At 44.3% G+C, this 15,961-nt stretch overlaps 1 protein-coding gene across 8 annotated transcripts in view; it reads right to left on the reverse strand.

The window, feature by feature from the left end:
* LOC126179888 (sphingomyelin phosphodiesterase) overlaps nt 1-15,961 on the reverse strand; it is a 419,882-nt gene that overhangs the window by 62,100 nt on the left and 341,821 nt on the right. For all 8 annotated transcript variants that reach the window (XM_049924650.1, XM_049924653.1, XM_049924649.1 and 5 more), the window contains exons 3-6: nt 14,361-14,560; nt 8,459-8,630; nt 1,149-1,282; nt 906-1,070 (exon numbers count right to left, since the gene is read on the reverse strand). In XM_049924650.1, the coding sequence (XP_049780607.1) occupies nt 906-1,070; nt 1,149-1,282; nt 8,459-8,630; nt 14,361-14,560 (671 nt within the window). The remainder of the gene's footprint in view (nt 1-905; nt 1,071-1,148; nt 1,283-8,458; nt 8,631-14,360; nt 14,561-15,961) is intronic.

The raw sequence follows: 15,961 nt of genomic DNA on the forward strand, positions 1-15,961 counted from the left end.
GCCAACTCGCCTCGGAGCTGGAATCTCAACGAAACGTGCCGGCCAAGACTGAACGATCCCACATTTCCACTTCTAATGGTCAATGATAGAATGCACGTTGTTATGATGGCGCGTCAAAGTGGAGCATGGCGTAGCAAGTATTCCTAATTTCTTTCCCTTCTCTTTTCGCTTCATCTTCTAATGTTTTTCTACCTTACACATGCTTATCCTATTCACGGATGGTTCTGTATCTGCAGCCTATTTGTTTTTTTCTCATGTACTCCCCCATCAAACAGAAAAAGACAAAAGTTGGGTTGCTTATGGTGTTAAGACTGTATACATATTTACGGTTACCAAAAAAAAGAAGGATGTTGAGAAAGTATATTTATTTATGTGTTACGTTTTCAAGGAATAGTGTTTGTTTTATGAAGAACGCCGTCTTTTATTTTCAAACAATAGACGTTTTTATTTTTTTCTCTTTACCTGCAACATTTTGCTCGTGTAGTAGGTGTTTATTCTTTTTTATCTCTACAAGAATGACATTTTTCTGAACATAAAAAAATAAAATCTGGTAGAGCATAAAAAAGGAAAAGAAAATAAAAAATAAAAATAAGTACGGTAGAGCACTTGAAAAAATAAACAAACAAGATGATAGAGCACTTGCCCGCGAAAGACAAAGGACATGAGTTTGAATCACAGTCCGGCACACAGTTTTAATCTGCCAGGAAGTTTCACGTCAGCGCACACTCCGCTGCAGAGTGAAAATTTCAGTCTGGAGCTGATATTTGATCGGGCTGGCAAAACCGAAACAGGACTAAACAAATAAATTCGTCAGCGGAAATAGAATTTCCGACAATTGGTAAACATAACAAGAGAAACAGTGCGCCTAGACCCACTTTATAATGTTTATTATTTTCGTTACTCACGACGGGAACGGGGAGAGGCGTGACGGGCGGTTTGGGGACTGGCGGAAAGGCGACTTTCCACTCGTGGTACGGGTTGTACACGTCACCGCACGCGTCGCCGATCACGAAGCTGCAGATCTCCTCCGGCGTGAGCTGCACCCTCTGCAGCACGTACACCACCTCACCCTGCACCAGAATGACAGACGTGTCACGTAACAGCCAGATCGCCGAGAAACAACACAAGCCGTGCTGAACTGCACTCACCCCAAACAGCTCCGTGATGCCCTCGCAGACGCGCGGTGTCTGTATCTTCAGGCTGATGCAGAACTGGTTCGTGATCTTCACGATATCATCTCTCGTTTTACCCATACGGATATAGTGCTGCAACAGTCCGGCACCTGTAACACCGCAGACATTTGGTAAGTTACACTCACGGAAAAAAAGTCGCTGGACCAAAAAGGAATTAATGTAGAGGAATGAAAAATAGGGAATATAGTTGTCTAGGTAATATATTTCAGTGATTAACTTCGCAAGACCACAGGTTAATGTAAGCGCGAGATAAGGCATTGCACATGTGAAAGCTGGCCGCTGTGGCCGAGCAGTTCTAGGCGCTTCAGTCCGGAACCAAGCGGCTGCTACGGTCGCAGGTTCGAATCCTGCCTCGGGCACGGATGTGTGTGATGTTCTTAGGTTAGTTAGGTTCAAGTAGTTCTAAGTCTAGGGGACGGATGACCTCAGATGTTAAGTCCAATAGTGCTTAGAGCCATTTGAACCACAAGTGAAATGATGGTACATTAATAACCGGTGTAACCGTCAGAATGTTGAATGCAAGCACGTAAACGTTCGTGCACTGTGTTATACAGGTGCCGCATGTCAGTTGGAGTTCCATGTCCATTGTACTTGGTCGATCAGTACTGGAACAGTTAATGCTGATTATGAATGACACTGGAGTTGTTGTCCGTGATGTCCTGTAAGGGCTCGATTGGAGACAGAACTGGTGATCGAGCAGGCGATGACGTGTCAACACATTGTGAAGCGTGTTGGGTTACAACACCGGTATGTGGGCAAGCGTTATTCTGTTGGAAAACACCTCCTGGAATGCTGTTCGTGACTGGCAGTACAACAGGTCGAATCGCCAGGTTGCTGTCACTGTGCGGGGCAAACCACGAGTTTGCTCCTGCTGTCATACGAAATCGCACCCCAGACCATAACTCCAGGTGTAGGTCCAGTGGGTCTAGCACGCGACTACGGTTGCTTTCAGACCCTCAACAGGCCTCCTAAACAGCACACGGCCATCACTGGCACCGACGCAGAACCAGCTTTCATCAGAAAACACACCAGACCTCCACCCTGCTCTCCAACGAGCTGTCGCTTGATACCGCTGAAGTCGGAAATGGCGGTGGTTTGGGGTCACAGGGCGTCTGGTTAGCAGCTGTCTTTGGAGTAACCGACGTGTAACAGTTCGGTGTGTCACTGTGGTATCAACTGGTGCTCAAATTTCTGCTGCAGATGCAGTACTATGCGCCAGAGCCACACGCCGAACACACAGTCTTCCCTCTCGCTAGCACCATGTCGCCGTCCGGACGCCTGTCTTCTTGCAACGGTACATTCCCATGACCACCGCTGCCAGCAGTCTTGTACAGTGATTACATACTTGCAAGACTTTCTGCAAATATTGCGGAAGGAACGTCCAGCTTCTCGTAGCCCCATTACAAACTCAGTGGGGTGCTGATAATGGCGCCTTTGTCACCTTGAAGGCATTCTTGACTAATACCAACTCACTACGTCTAATTTCAAAGGCAACTAACGCTCACGACCATTGCAGCATGTATTTAAAGCAAACCTGATTTGCTTCCTCACAATGGCGCTGCTAGTGCCACTCTTATGTGATTGGTGCACAATCTGAATAGACATCTTTCAGATGTAGAAACAAGCCTACCAGCTCTCGTTTCACACAGCCCCTTCTTGTTGTTGCGATTGTTTTCCTCAATGTATTTTTGGACGACTTGACGTTTTCCTGCGTCTATCGGAGAAACTCTTCCGTGATATGTCTCATGGACCGTAATTCGATTTATTAACGACACAAAATGTGAGCCGCAGGTAGTACATAGTGAGATATCAAGAATTCTACGTCAGTCACCAAGGATATTATGACCACTGCTACACAGAACGGAAAAGCAAGCGCAGGTTATGCGATTTGGTAAGACAGGCAGCAAACAGGTATGAACAATCGGTGAGGTCGGTTCAATACGCAGCGAACTGGATATGAGTGCGACAGAGGAGGACTTGCATGGCATGGTACTTGAGAAGGAGTGTATAGAAACATTGCATGTTGCTGGTTTAAGCATCTATCGAAAGTGGGAGAATGAATGTAGAACAGGTACTAGAGGATCAATTAAACATCTATGACTCATCCAAGAAGGTGGACGCCAGAGATCTGCAAGCTTTGTTAAGCTCAACAGGCAGTATCTGTTGCACAACAGCTAAGTTGCAATAGCACAGAAACATCGTAACAGCATTAGCACGTGAAAGAAATATCGGTATAAGTCAAAGACACATAACGCGAAAGTGAAAATATTACACTTTTTCGAGTTTAGAATTTTTCAATTATATTTCGACTATTGGACATGAACCACAGCTCTGTCTCTATACCACAATATCTTTATTCCGATGTTTTGAGGAGTTTACATGTTTACTGAACAATAAGAAAATGTATCAACTTGCAAAATGGTATTCTTTTAAAGAAAAAGCTAAAGCACGGACCAAAAAAATGTTGTCATTCATATCCATTATAAATGTTAAACGTGTTGAAAAAGCCAACTATAAAAGAGAAACCACCTAACCGAGCCATTTGCGTATGAATCGGCACACTCCACGACTAGGAAAAGATGATGAAATAGTACTTGTTTTGCAATCTGCATGAACCGCTAATTCGAAGGACTAAACTATACAGTAGCGACGTATGCAGTACATATGAACAAATTCCTTAAATGTGTAGTCTACTGATAAGAACGACTGCTGATGTCGACATGCGTGACAATTCTGAGTGGTTCTAACATCACGAACACGAGCGGCTGGCTCAAATGTTACTAAAATACTAGACTCAATAACCAGTCGTCTCTGTGCTACATGTGACTAAAATTACAAACTGTCATTCGAAATTTCGTATATTCATAGAACCAGACACAATTACGACTAACATCAGATTGTCGGCCTCAACTCTGATTTATCAAATGGTCACCGCTATAACCTACTAACCTACATGTTATCTCATGCAATAAGTAACATTTTGTAGATACGTTTGCCACAGCTAGATGTTCCAGTGTTAAGATCTCTGTTGTTGAAACGTAATTAGTAAATTTGTTCAAAGAAATCATATGCATCGCGTTTAGTATAGTCATATCGTTTCCTCGGTGCGAGTTTAGTCAAATGACGAAGTTTTATTTAGTCAATGCTCAGGTTATTCCGTACAGTCGATCAGCTTAAGAATGGGACTGCCAGTATCGTAGTGTGTTCGGCTTGTCAGAGCTTAAACACTGTAAACGTATTCTGAGAACGAGTTGTACTGTTTAATCATTCTGCGCGACTTATACCCTTAAGAGCGAGGTACATAATACGACGGTTGAATGAAGAGTAATGCCTCCACCTTCGATGATTGGGTTTGGATGGGAATATTTTAATAAATCAAACGGAGAAATAATCCTTAGAATGTGCTCTTTAATTACCAATACTCACTTTTCCACATAATCACCATCCAATTGGATACATTTCTGCCAGCGATGAACAAGTTTTATGAAGCCGTCACATAGGAAGTCGACACACTGTTTCCACAACTATCAGAAGCATAATGATGTCGCCGCAGATCGTCTTTCATTATCGGGAACAGATGGAAGTCAGACGGTGCTAAATCTGGACTGTATGGAGGATTCCGTTTTATTTCAAGTCTGTGCGCTTTCATTTCAGGAGTCAGCATCCGGGGTACCCATCGTGCACAGATCTTCCGATAGCCAAGCAAAGCAATAATGTGACCCACACGTTTCTCTCTGAGTGATACGACGATCGTCCTGAAGCAATCTGTCAACATTTTGCTTGTGAAACTCGGTGCTGCTGTCACAGGACGTCCAACTCTTTGTTTGTCAAGCAGGTCAGATGTTCCCGCTTCAACTAACTTAAAATTACTCGTCCAACGACGCACAGTACTCACATAAACACAATCATCATCAACTGCTTTCATTTTCTGATGAATTTCCTTTGGGGTGACACTTTATGCTGTCAAGAATTCAATGACTGCACGTTGCTTAAATCGCATCGACCGACCGTCTGAACAGGTTTCCATACTTTACACTGTAACAACACAACCGTTCAACGCTAAGGATTCTCGCCAACTGGAGCTCGAGAGAAGAGGCTACGAAACGAGCCGGTACCTGCCGCATACCAATGCTGCAAACTGTTGAAGAGTTACGAAGGTTGAGGCGTTACTTTTCAGTCAACCCTCGTACATTTACAACTGGCAAAAGGATTTTGTCTGAACAATGATGTAGGTAGTGAGGTCTTAGTGGGCAAGAGGTATTTATAGGTTTCTGTAGTTTTGGACTGTGTGGGTTCAGGTATGAAGTGATTAGGAAAACTGAATCGATGTGTCAGCGCTCAGAGTAGGGATGCCTAAGGAGTGAGTATGCAGATGCGGAGAACCGAGTTTTGTCGCCAACACAGTTCGACTCCAACAGTCGTGTGACTATGATGCGGCGTAAAATTTGTCAGTAAACTTTCTATATATTTTGATTGTTATTACATCGCTAGTACAGACACATCCTGTTCCAAAGTACCGTGGAGTTGGTGCATGCGTTTTACAGGCATCTTAATAATTTGTATTCGATATCTTAGATGAAATGGCACTGAATACTATTGGACTTAACTGCTGTGGTTATCAGTCCCCTAGAACTTATAACTACTTAAACCTAACTAACCTAAGGACATCACACACATCCATGCCCGAGGCAGGATTCGAACCTGCGACCGTAGCAATCGCGCGGTTCCAGACAGTAGCGCCTAAAACCGCTCGGCCACTCCGGCCGGCTCTTAGATGAACTTGGCTTGAAGTTTTGAAGAGAGATATGCAAGGACGTTTCGTTTGTTTGTATTACGTTCACAGCTCTTATATCGCTTTTTTTTAACAGGAAAAGGACAGGCACAGATACTTTTAGGTCTTGTATTGCACTTGACTGTATTTCAGGGGTTGTTTTAATAAATTTAGTTGCAGTGTCATTGCGAAATGGCTTTCTAGTGAAAAGTGTTCCTAAAAGATATCGAAACTGGAGCTACGACATGTAGCAGATGAGCGATTTCTCGCATTGTCAAATATTTTTAGGGACAAAATTTTTCTATTTTGCTTTCTGATGATGCATATTTAATCTTCGTACATTTTTCTGGAACTAATTGGACATACTAATTCTCTGCATTCTAGGTAGTAGCAGTACAGATTCCTACTGTGACTGCTTTAAAAAAATCAAAATTATTTGGTGAGGTATGTAATCCGAAGGTAATGATTCAGACTGTCACACACAAATCTCACCTTCAGGTGAAAACTGCTCAAAATGTGTTACATTCATTGTACTGACTGGGAGAACTTTCCACAACTACTGACTTTTTCTGTTACCAGTCCTGTAAATGTATGGTGATATAGTCAAGTAAATCATCGCCACGACATTAACTCTTTATTACACTATGTCTCGATATTAATCAACGCTTAAAGCGCCTCTTTCTGATATGATAATTGGCCTTAGACCTTTTAGGAACTTACCAATAAAAAAAAAAGTTATGTGACTAGGGCCTCCAGTCGGGTAGACCGTTCGCCGGGTGCAAGTCTTTCGATTTGATGCCACTTCGGCGACTTGCGCGTCGATAGGGATGAAATCATGATGACGAGGACAACACAACACCCAGTCTCACTGAGCAGAGAAAATCTCCGACCCAGCCGGGAATCGAACCCGAATTTAGGATTGACATTCTGTCGCGCTGACCACTCAGCTACCGGGGACAGACGGAACTTACCAATAAACAGACGCTTTTCCTCCTTTGACGTATTTCGATTTGCGACCGTAGCAGTAACAGCTACTCACTACTACGAGGGTAGTTCAATAAGTAATGCAACACTTTTTTTCTGAAACAGGGGTTGTTTTATTCAGCATTGAAATACACCAGGTTATTCCACAATCTTTTAGCTACACAACACTATTTTTCAACGTAATCTCCATTCAATGATACGGCCTTACGCCACCTTGAAATGAGGGCCTGTATGCCTGCACGGTACCATTCCACTGGTCGATGTCGGAGCCAACGTCGTACTGCATCAATAACTTCTTCATCATCCGCGTAGTGCCTCCCACGGATTGCGTCCTTCATTGGGCCAAACATATGGAAATCCGACAGTGCGAGATCGGGGCTGTAGGGTGCATGAGGAAGAACAGTCCACTGAAGTTTTGTGAGCTCCTCTCGGGTGCGAAGACTTGTGTGAGGTCTTGCGTTGTCATGAAGAAGGAGAAGTTCGTTCAGATTTTTGTGCCTACGAACACGTTGAAGTCGTTTCTTCAGTTTCTGAAGAGTAGCACAATACACTTCAGAGTTGATCGTTTGACCATGGGGAAGGACATCGAACAGAATAACCCCTTCAGCGTCCCAGAAGACTGTAAACGTGACTTTACCGGCTGAGGGTATGGCTTTAAACTTTTTCTTGGCAGGGGAGTGGGTGTGGCGCCACTCCATTGATTGCCGTTTTGTTTCAGGTTCGAAGTGATGAACCCATGTTTCATCGCCTGTAACAATCTCTGACAAGAAATTGTCACCCTCAGCCAAATGACGAGCAAGCAATTCCACACAGATGGTTCTCCTTTGCTCTTTATGGTGTTCAGTTAGACAACGAGGGACCCAGCGGGAACAAACCTTTGAATATCCCAACTGGTGAACAATTGTGACAGCACTACCAACAGAGATGTCAAGTTGAGCACTGAGTTGTATGATGGTGATCCGTCGATCATCTCGAACGAGTGTGTTCGCACGCTTCGCCATTGCAGTAGTCACAGCTGTGCACGGCCGGCCCGCACGCGGGACATCAGACAGTCTTGCTTGACCTTGCGGCGATGATGACACACGCTTTGCCCAACGACTCACTGTGCTTTTGTCCACTGCCAGATCACCGTAGACATTCTGCAAGCGCCTATGAATATCTGAGATGCCCTTGTTTTCCGCCAAAAGAAACTCGATCACTGCCCGTTGTTCGCAACGCACATCCGTTACAGACGCCATTTTAACAGCTCCGTACAGCGCTGCCACCTGTTGGAAGTCAATGAAACTATACGAGACGAAGCGGGAATGTTTGAAAATATTCCACAAGAAATTTCCGGTTTTTTCAACCAAAATTGGCCGAGAAAAAAAATGTGTTGCATTACTTATTGAACTGCCCTCGTATATGAAAAAAGGCTAATAAGTGCAATATCAATGTTTCAGCCTTAGCCTGCGCAGTATGCTACTCTCGCTCCGTACACTTCGCTACTGTATGCATGTGCGCAGCGACTGACCTGCCTTGCAGGCGGTGCAGGAGACCTTGGACATGACGCTCGTCTCGACCTCCTGGACGACCTGTCGCAGGTTGAAGAGGCGCAGCGCCTTGTCGACGAGCCGCGGTAGTGGCAGGTTGCGCCCGCTCTGCATGTCCTCCTCCAGCTCTTGCAGCAGCCGCGTGTAGTTGATCTGCAATATACTCAGTTAAGCAAGTGAAATGTACCGCTCACAGCGGCGCAGAGCGATTTTTTTACAGACATGTGGTACAACAGTCACCAGAGACACAATTTACGCTGTTCAGCAATTTTCATTTATTTATCCTCGAATGACCAGATCCAAACAGGAATTCTACATGTTTTACATTATGTAAACATATTTACTGCACACACACTACAAAAAGATTTAAGTTTAATATGAGATACAATACTTAGAAATAGCCGTAACATACATGGTGGAAAGCAATAGTAGCAACAGTAGAAAATAAGCATGTTCAGATTAGTTCTTGAAAAGTAGAAAACAAAGACAAATTATGGTTAAGTAGATATAAACTGAGGTCACTAGCAGCAATCGACATGAGAGACAGGGAAGGAAAGAGGAGTGATGGAGGGAGAGAGAGAGAGAGAGAGAGAGAGAGAGAGAGAGAGAGAGAGAGAGAGAGAGAGAGGAGGGGGAGGGGGGGGGAGTGAACTGACTGAGAAATGAAAGGTAAAGAAACATAACTAGGAAGAGACGGAAACATTTGCTTCACTGTTTCACAGCTAAAAACTGCCCATATGCGTTAGTTAATGTTTCAGGAAATAGTTATAGGACTAACAGAAGGAATAGTTTCAGTTTTTTGTTAAATGTGACAGAACACTGAATTATGTCCAGAGTGCAGGATAGTTTATTCTAGCGGCGGACAGCAACAACCGAGAACGAGTTTGTGAATGTTTTTGTTTCATAGAGGGGCACAGCTAGCACGCCAGGTAAGTAAGACCTCGTGCTGTGATTATAGTGAGACAAGGGGTACTTATCTCCGGTGTGAGGTCTTGGCGAGAGGGTTCGATGCCACTAAGAGGGCCACTTGCAGCAGTGTGCTGCCACGACATCGCGCCACGGCACTCGCTAGGAGCCGCTACCCGCTTGCCTGCTAGTTACTGAAGCCACGGACACTTCGACACCGCCTGGTATCACCATAAGAAAACCATTTCGGCTCTTATAAATCCTCAGCAGGCTGGTCGTTGGTCGGATCGGCGAGTCATCGAGTCAGCGTCCGTCTTCGTTCGGCTTCCGCCATGAATCGCTCCGCTCCACCGCCGTCTTGCCGTGTTTTTATGGGTGGCCGAGGAGAACATTTCACACACACCGCCTATCAGAATCGACACAAAAAGGCTTCAGAGCATAAAGAGCGTCAATGAAACCAATTCTTCTCTTGGGGCGTTGATTCCCACACATTTCGCGGTCGAAAACGACAGTACGTAGTGCGACGACCAACAGGAAGACGTTCTTGACAACATTGGACAATGCTGACATCCTCGGACGTTTCAACCCTTCTCTGAGGACATCGTGGTGCTGCATCCCCACTGCATGTGATTGCACCCCTTACCAGTGCAGTGTGACCGCAATTTTTGCTCTCGTGTCTATTCTGGAACCACTACGGACCGTTCATAACCATTCGACGAAATTTGAACGTGATCTGAGGTATCAAAGGCTAATTTTGCTTTTTTTACCCTCTTGTTTTCCGCTCTCCTGTGGTGTGATCATGTGACAGTGCAGCATTAACAAGTGCGTGAATAAAACGGTGAAGAGTTCCTCTAAGACCGTCACAATTCGACAACACCCTCTGTGCCACCCACGCAACTTTGTTGGGTGCGTTAGATATATACCTCCAGGAATTTCAAAACCAAATCACCCTGGCATCTGCTCTAGCACCTGAAGGTTAGGCAGCCCCTTCGGCATCATCTTGGGCTGTGTTTTTAGAGAAGGGTTGAAACTTCCAAGTGTCGAAGTTGTCAAGAACATCTACCTTTGTTCATCGCGCAGCGAACTATCGTTTTCGACCGCGAAGTGTGTGGGAACCAACACCCCTAGAGAAGGGGTAGTTTCATTGCCTCCCTTTATGCCACCTTCTGAGGCCTTTTCGTCTCGATGCTGTGCACCGGTGCATGTGAAATGTTTTCCTCGGCCACCCATAAGAAAACCGCGTGATTTCAACGCTGGGTGTGGCGGTTCTGATCTCCATCGCAGAGACCTCAAAAGAAAAGGTGGAACGTGCGTAAGAGGGGGCTATGACGACCTTCTAATCGCGTGACATGTCCACAGTGGCGTTGGGCAGAATTGTGGTGGAATTTGGTGCCAATGTGACATCATTAAGACATATTAGAGCTTACATAAACTTTTGAGCTGTGGCCTTTTTTCACATGTGTCGACACCTTGGTGTTTGAAGTGTCACGAGCCCGAGGATAACATCGCTAAGCGCCATGCTTTTGCACCAATATACACGAAGGTTGTAGGCACCTTTGACCCAAATTTGAAACTAATGCGTCGCAATGGCAGGCAATTACGACTTTCACCGCAAAAACTTATCCTTTAATTCCGTTCCGCAGTATATTTATTTTGTTCTGTGTCTGTTTATCTTCATGAGTTATTGTGTGTTCTCTGCAAGAACAGAACACGCTTTTGCAAGGAGTATGAGCCACGAATCCGAGACAGGACACAGACTTTCCAGCAGTAAAAGAAATCTGGGAAATAGTATGCGTTCCTAAAATAAAAACTCATTTGAAATTAAAGGCTGGGAGACCACGAGGAAATGTTCAGCCGAAATTGAAAATAATTTATTTTCATCGCACAGCTCAACCTCTTTCATTTGCGACGTATGAGTGTTGCATTTGTTTGCATTAGATGACGGTGACAGACTCCGATCGAGTGAATTATATTCGGGGAACCTTGGAACTTAGTGAGGTCATTACGTCTTTGTTCTTTGTTTAAACCTGTTACATCACCAGAGATGAAGGTAATATGGATTGTAAGAGGTTATATTTATTCTCCATTTTTGATGTACCTTAAAAGGATCTGCTTCACTCTGAAGGGCAATGTTGCACAGTGGTGTCTTTATTGCCAAGTGCACACTTTGCTTGAGCGTAGAGTATACTGCTTGCGTTGTTTACATCGTAGACAGAGGCTGAAAAACGATGATAGCACATAGCTGCCCCTTCCCCCCACTGTCCCTCCTCCCCCCCCCTTCTTCACCATCTCTCAATCCTCAAATAGTACGAATGGATCTACCGATCTCTATCGGCCACTACGACGAACGGATCGCTATTAACAGTGTCATGACACTGCATAAACGTTCGTGATTTAATCGAGAAAGCTGACCCACAACTTCGTCATCACAAACTAGACGCCACTTCTTCCTTTTTTATATTTTCATGCCCAAATTATAATGATGAAAATTCTTTTTATCTCCCAGTTTGGGTCCACGCGATTCAACGACATCGATAACGGAGGTGGGGTGACATCAGAAAAACATTTTGGACCGATTATATGATACAATGCGTTTGACCTTAGATACAGTAAATGGCCTCAGATCAAACTTAACTCGAAAATCTGCGTTATATGATCGTTAACCCCAGATTATAGCGCTGTGAAGTAGGATCAACTTTACTGGCGAAAATTCGCGGATCAAGATCGGGTTCAAATGTAATCGTCAGTTTACAATATAGTGACATTACGAAACAACGCTTTTGTTTTGCACAGATACAAAATGAAACAATAAAGAAGTTATTAACATGTAAATATGTAACTACGCTGCTACCACGCAGCTGAAGCTCTTAATTTCGATCTATAAGGTTAGGCTAAGGGACTCATCAGCACGTACGTAATAAGTGCAGATAATAATTGATCTCATAGCAATTCTTGGAGACGTCTCGTAATTTATGTGACTAATTTAGGGGCATTTTATAAACACTCAACAGCAGAGTAATAAACGAAAATTCGAAATATTTGCGGTGGACAATTGCGTATATTGATACTGACACCAGCCAATAATGATTGAACTTCTCTTATAAATGTGCTCTCTCGGCTATAGTAGCAGTAAGTATACAACGCGTATTAATTTTTGAACTATCGAACACTTGCCTAAACTGCTATGACAACTGCATGCGCGCTGGTGAATAAAGGAAAAATAAGCAAGAATACGGAAGTTATTTAGAAAGTTGTTATTTATTAGGTGTTGATCAGACCATTATCTCGGTAGCTCAGAGCTTGTGTTCCAGTAAAGGAACTCCTTTTCAAATACAGGCCAATTCTAGGATTTTTATCCCCATTGGATACTACTTACTTTACTATACTGGCCATAAAGATAATTATAACAACACTACGATTTGAAACCACACCTCTCTTTCCATTTTCCGAGCGACCTGGGCCACTGTGGTGGACAGCATTCTGTGCGCAAGAAACTTATGTGATGTGAATTATATTGTTTTCTTTCATTTACCTTAGACATATCTGAGTGTCTGGACAAGAAATGGCGAACGCATTCTCGAAATTAAATGATAAAACACTTAAGATGAGGTTTCGCTTGCAAAAAACTACTGCACAGCTGTTAGAACTAAGGTTGAGCTCATCGATCCCTAAGCTTACACGCTTCTTAATCTAACTTACACCAACTTACGCTAAGGACAACACACACACCCATGCCCGAGGGAGGACTCAAACCTCCGACGGGGGCAGCCGCGCAAACCCTGACAAAACGCTGCATTGTGTAACTGTAAAAAGAATGCATCAATATGCCAACTGAAGAAAATTACACGTGGAAAACGCATCGTGGTTTTTTTAAATCAAGTATCACGCTTCCCTGGTATTTAAGGAGCTATGGGCTGCACCCATGTCTCCGTCATATCTCCTGGTGGCAAAACGGCAGAGATATTTAGGAATCGTCACGGATGGGTTTCGGCTATCGTATAATAATCTCAGACCCTAAGCTTAGTTAGAACATGTTAAAATGTATACACAGCATCGCACGTACCTTCAGGATGAAAATCTTTGTACGAAGAAATTCCAGAAGCAACAGATAATGAAGCTAATAGGAGCTACAATGCAACGAGTGTGGAATTTAATAACAATGCATCTAAAAAAAAATAAACACAGTTACGCCTTTTCGTTGTCGACGTAGTAACTTTACCAGGTTTTTTTTTTTCTATGGGGATAAATTCGAAGATCGGCTCTTTTTCTGTTTACTTGCGTCCATCCTTATATCGAGCGAGGTGGCGCAGTGGTTAGCACACTAGAATCGCATTCAGGAGGACGATGCTGCAAACCCACGTCCGGCCATCCAAATTTAGGTTTTCCGTGATTTCCCTAAATCGCTCCAGGCGAATGCCGGGATGGTTCCTTTGAAGGGCACGACTGACGTCCTTCCCCATACTTGACAAAATCCGAGCTTGTGCTCCGTCTCTAATGACCTCGATGTCGACGGGACATTACACCCCAATCTTCCTTTATCCCTTCATCCATCTTTATAACACGACACCTACGTTAATAAATACTGTGTACCTACAACGTACGATTAACGTCTTTGTTCGGAGCGTTATAATCGTGTTGACAGCCGATTTCTGCGGTGTTGCCGAGCATGTTTTTTGCTAACTTAGATCCTTTGGTGGATCCAGGTTTAGTGCTACAGAATAGAACGGAGTCGTGAAAAGAGTCCAATTTCTGAACTGACGTCAAAACTGACCTCCAGTCAGCGATGTTTATATTATCGGCCCATAGTGTTTGAATTGGCATAGAATGTCGTACCACTCCACCCACACTTCCGTTACCCCTGCACGCACGCACGCTCGCACACGCACGCGCGCAAACACATATACACACACAGACACACACACACATACACATACACATACACACACAGGGAGGGCTCTGGCTTGAACTGGCTCGTACCTTCATCATCTCGAACTGGCGGCGCGTCTCGCGCTCGATGTCCTCCGGCGAGGGCGTGGGCGGCAGGTCGTGGGTGGCGTTGCGCGGCGCCAGCAGCGCCTGCTGCGACCGGCTGTCGTTGGCCAGCACCCCGTAGCTCGGCCGCCCGCCCGTCACGTCCCACGGGTCGTCGAACACCAGCGGTGGCATCACCGGTCCCGCTGCGGCATCATAGCCCTTACTCCAGAAAGCTCTTTACAAATTACACACACACACACACACACATGTCGAAGAATATCGCGATACCAAAAAATAATTAATGTAGAGTAATGGAATTTCGGGAATACATTTGCACATTTATACGATAAACATTGCTACATTACAGGTTAATGTAAGCGCGAGATAAGCCATTGCAAATGTGAAATGTTAGTACATTAATAACCGGTGTAACCGACATAATATTGAATGCACTGTGTTGTACTGGTGCCGGATGTCAGTTTGTGGGATGGAGTTCCATGCCTGTTGCACTTGGTCGGTCCCACAAGTGCTCGACTGGAGACAGATCTGGTGATCGAGCAGGCCGACACAACACGTCGACACTCTGCAGAGCATGTTGCGTTACAACAGCGGTATGTGAGTGAGCATTCTCCCGTCGGAAAACACCCGTTGGAATACTGTTCATCAATGGCAGCACAACAGGCTGACTCACCAGACTGACGTACAAATTTGTAGTCAGGGTAATCGACAAGCTAACATTTTTTTTCCTAAACAGCAGTGCAGGAAAATGCCTTTCTGAAGTCAAGGAACACGGCATCAACCTGAGCGCCTTTGTCTACAGTGCTATGGATATCATGGAGGAACAGAGCGAGCTGAGTTTGTGGAATCCATGTCGACTAAACTTGTTCCATAATTCTGCAACGGACTGATGTCAACGATACAGATCTATAATTGTGTGCATCTTTTCTGCGGCCCTTCTCGAACACGAGAATGTGCTGTGCTTTTTTCAAGTCGCTAGGTGCCATTCGTTATTCCAGAGATCTACGATAAACCGCTGCTAGAAGAGGAAAAAGTTCTTACGCATAATCTTCGTAGAATTTCACGGGTATCTCACTTGGTCCTGGCGCCTTTCCACAGCTAAGCGATTGTAGTTGCTTTTCTATTTCGCGATCATTTATCCCAGTATCTGCTATTTCGACGTTCGTACGATGATTGAAATGGGGGACTGTGTTACGATCTTCATCGGTAAACAGTTTTGGAAAATCGAATTCAGTATTTCGCCCTTCTCTCTGTTATCTTCGGTTTCGGTGGCAGTAAGGTCTCTCGAGTGAATAAATAGATGATTTCGAATCACTTACTGATTTTATATAAGATCAAAACCTCTTAGGGTTTTTACTAAGATTGGTTGACAAAATTTATCCTTCCAAGCTATTGAATGCTTCTCTCGTTGTTCTCCTTACGCTCATTTTCGCTTCGTTCAACTTTTGTTCGTCAGCTAGGTTGTGACCTCTCTTGAATCTGAGAAGAAGCTCTCTGCGTTTACGGACCAGTTTTCTAGTACAGCTATTAAACTACGGTGTGTCTTTACCATCCCTTAAGGACTTGCTTGGAACATACTTGTCATA

The sequence above is a fragment of the Schistocerca cancellata genome, chromosome 1, assembly GCF_023864275.1.
Source record: "Schistocerca cancellata isolate TAMUIC-IGC-003103 chromosome 1, iqSchCanc2.1, whole genome shotgun sequence".
Taxonomy (NCBI): Eukaryota; Metazoa; Arthropoda; class Insecta; order Orthoptera; family Acrididae; genus Schistocerca; species Schistocerca cancellata.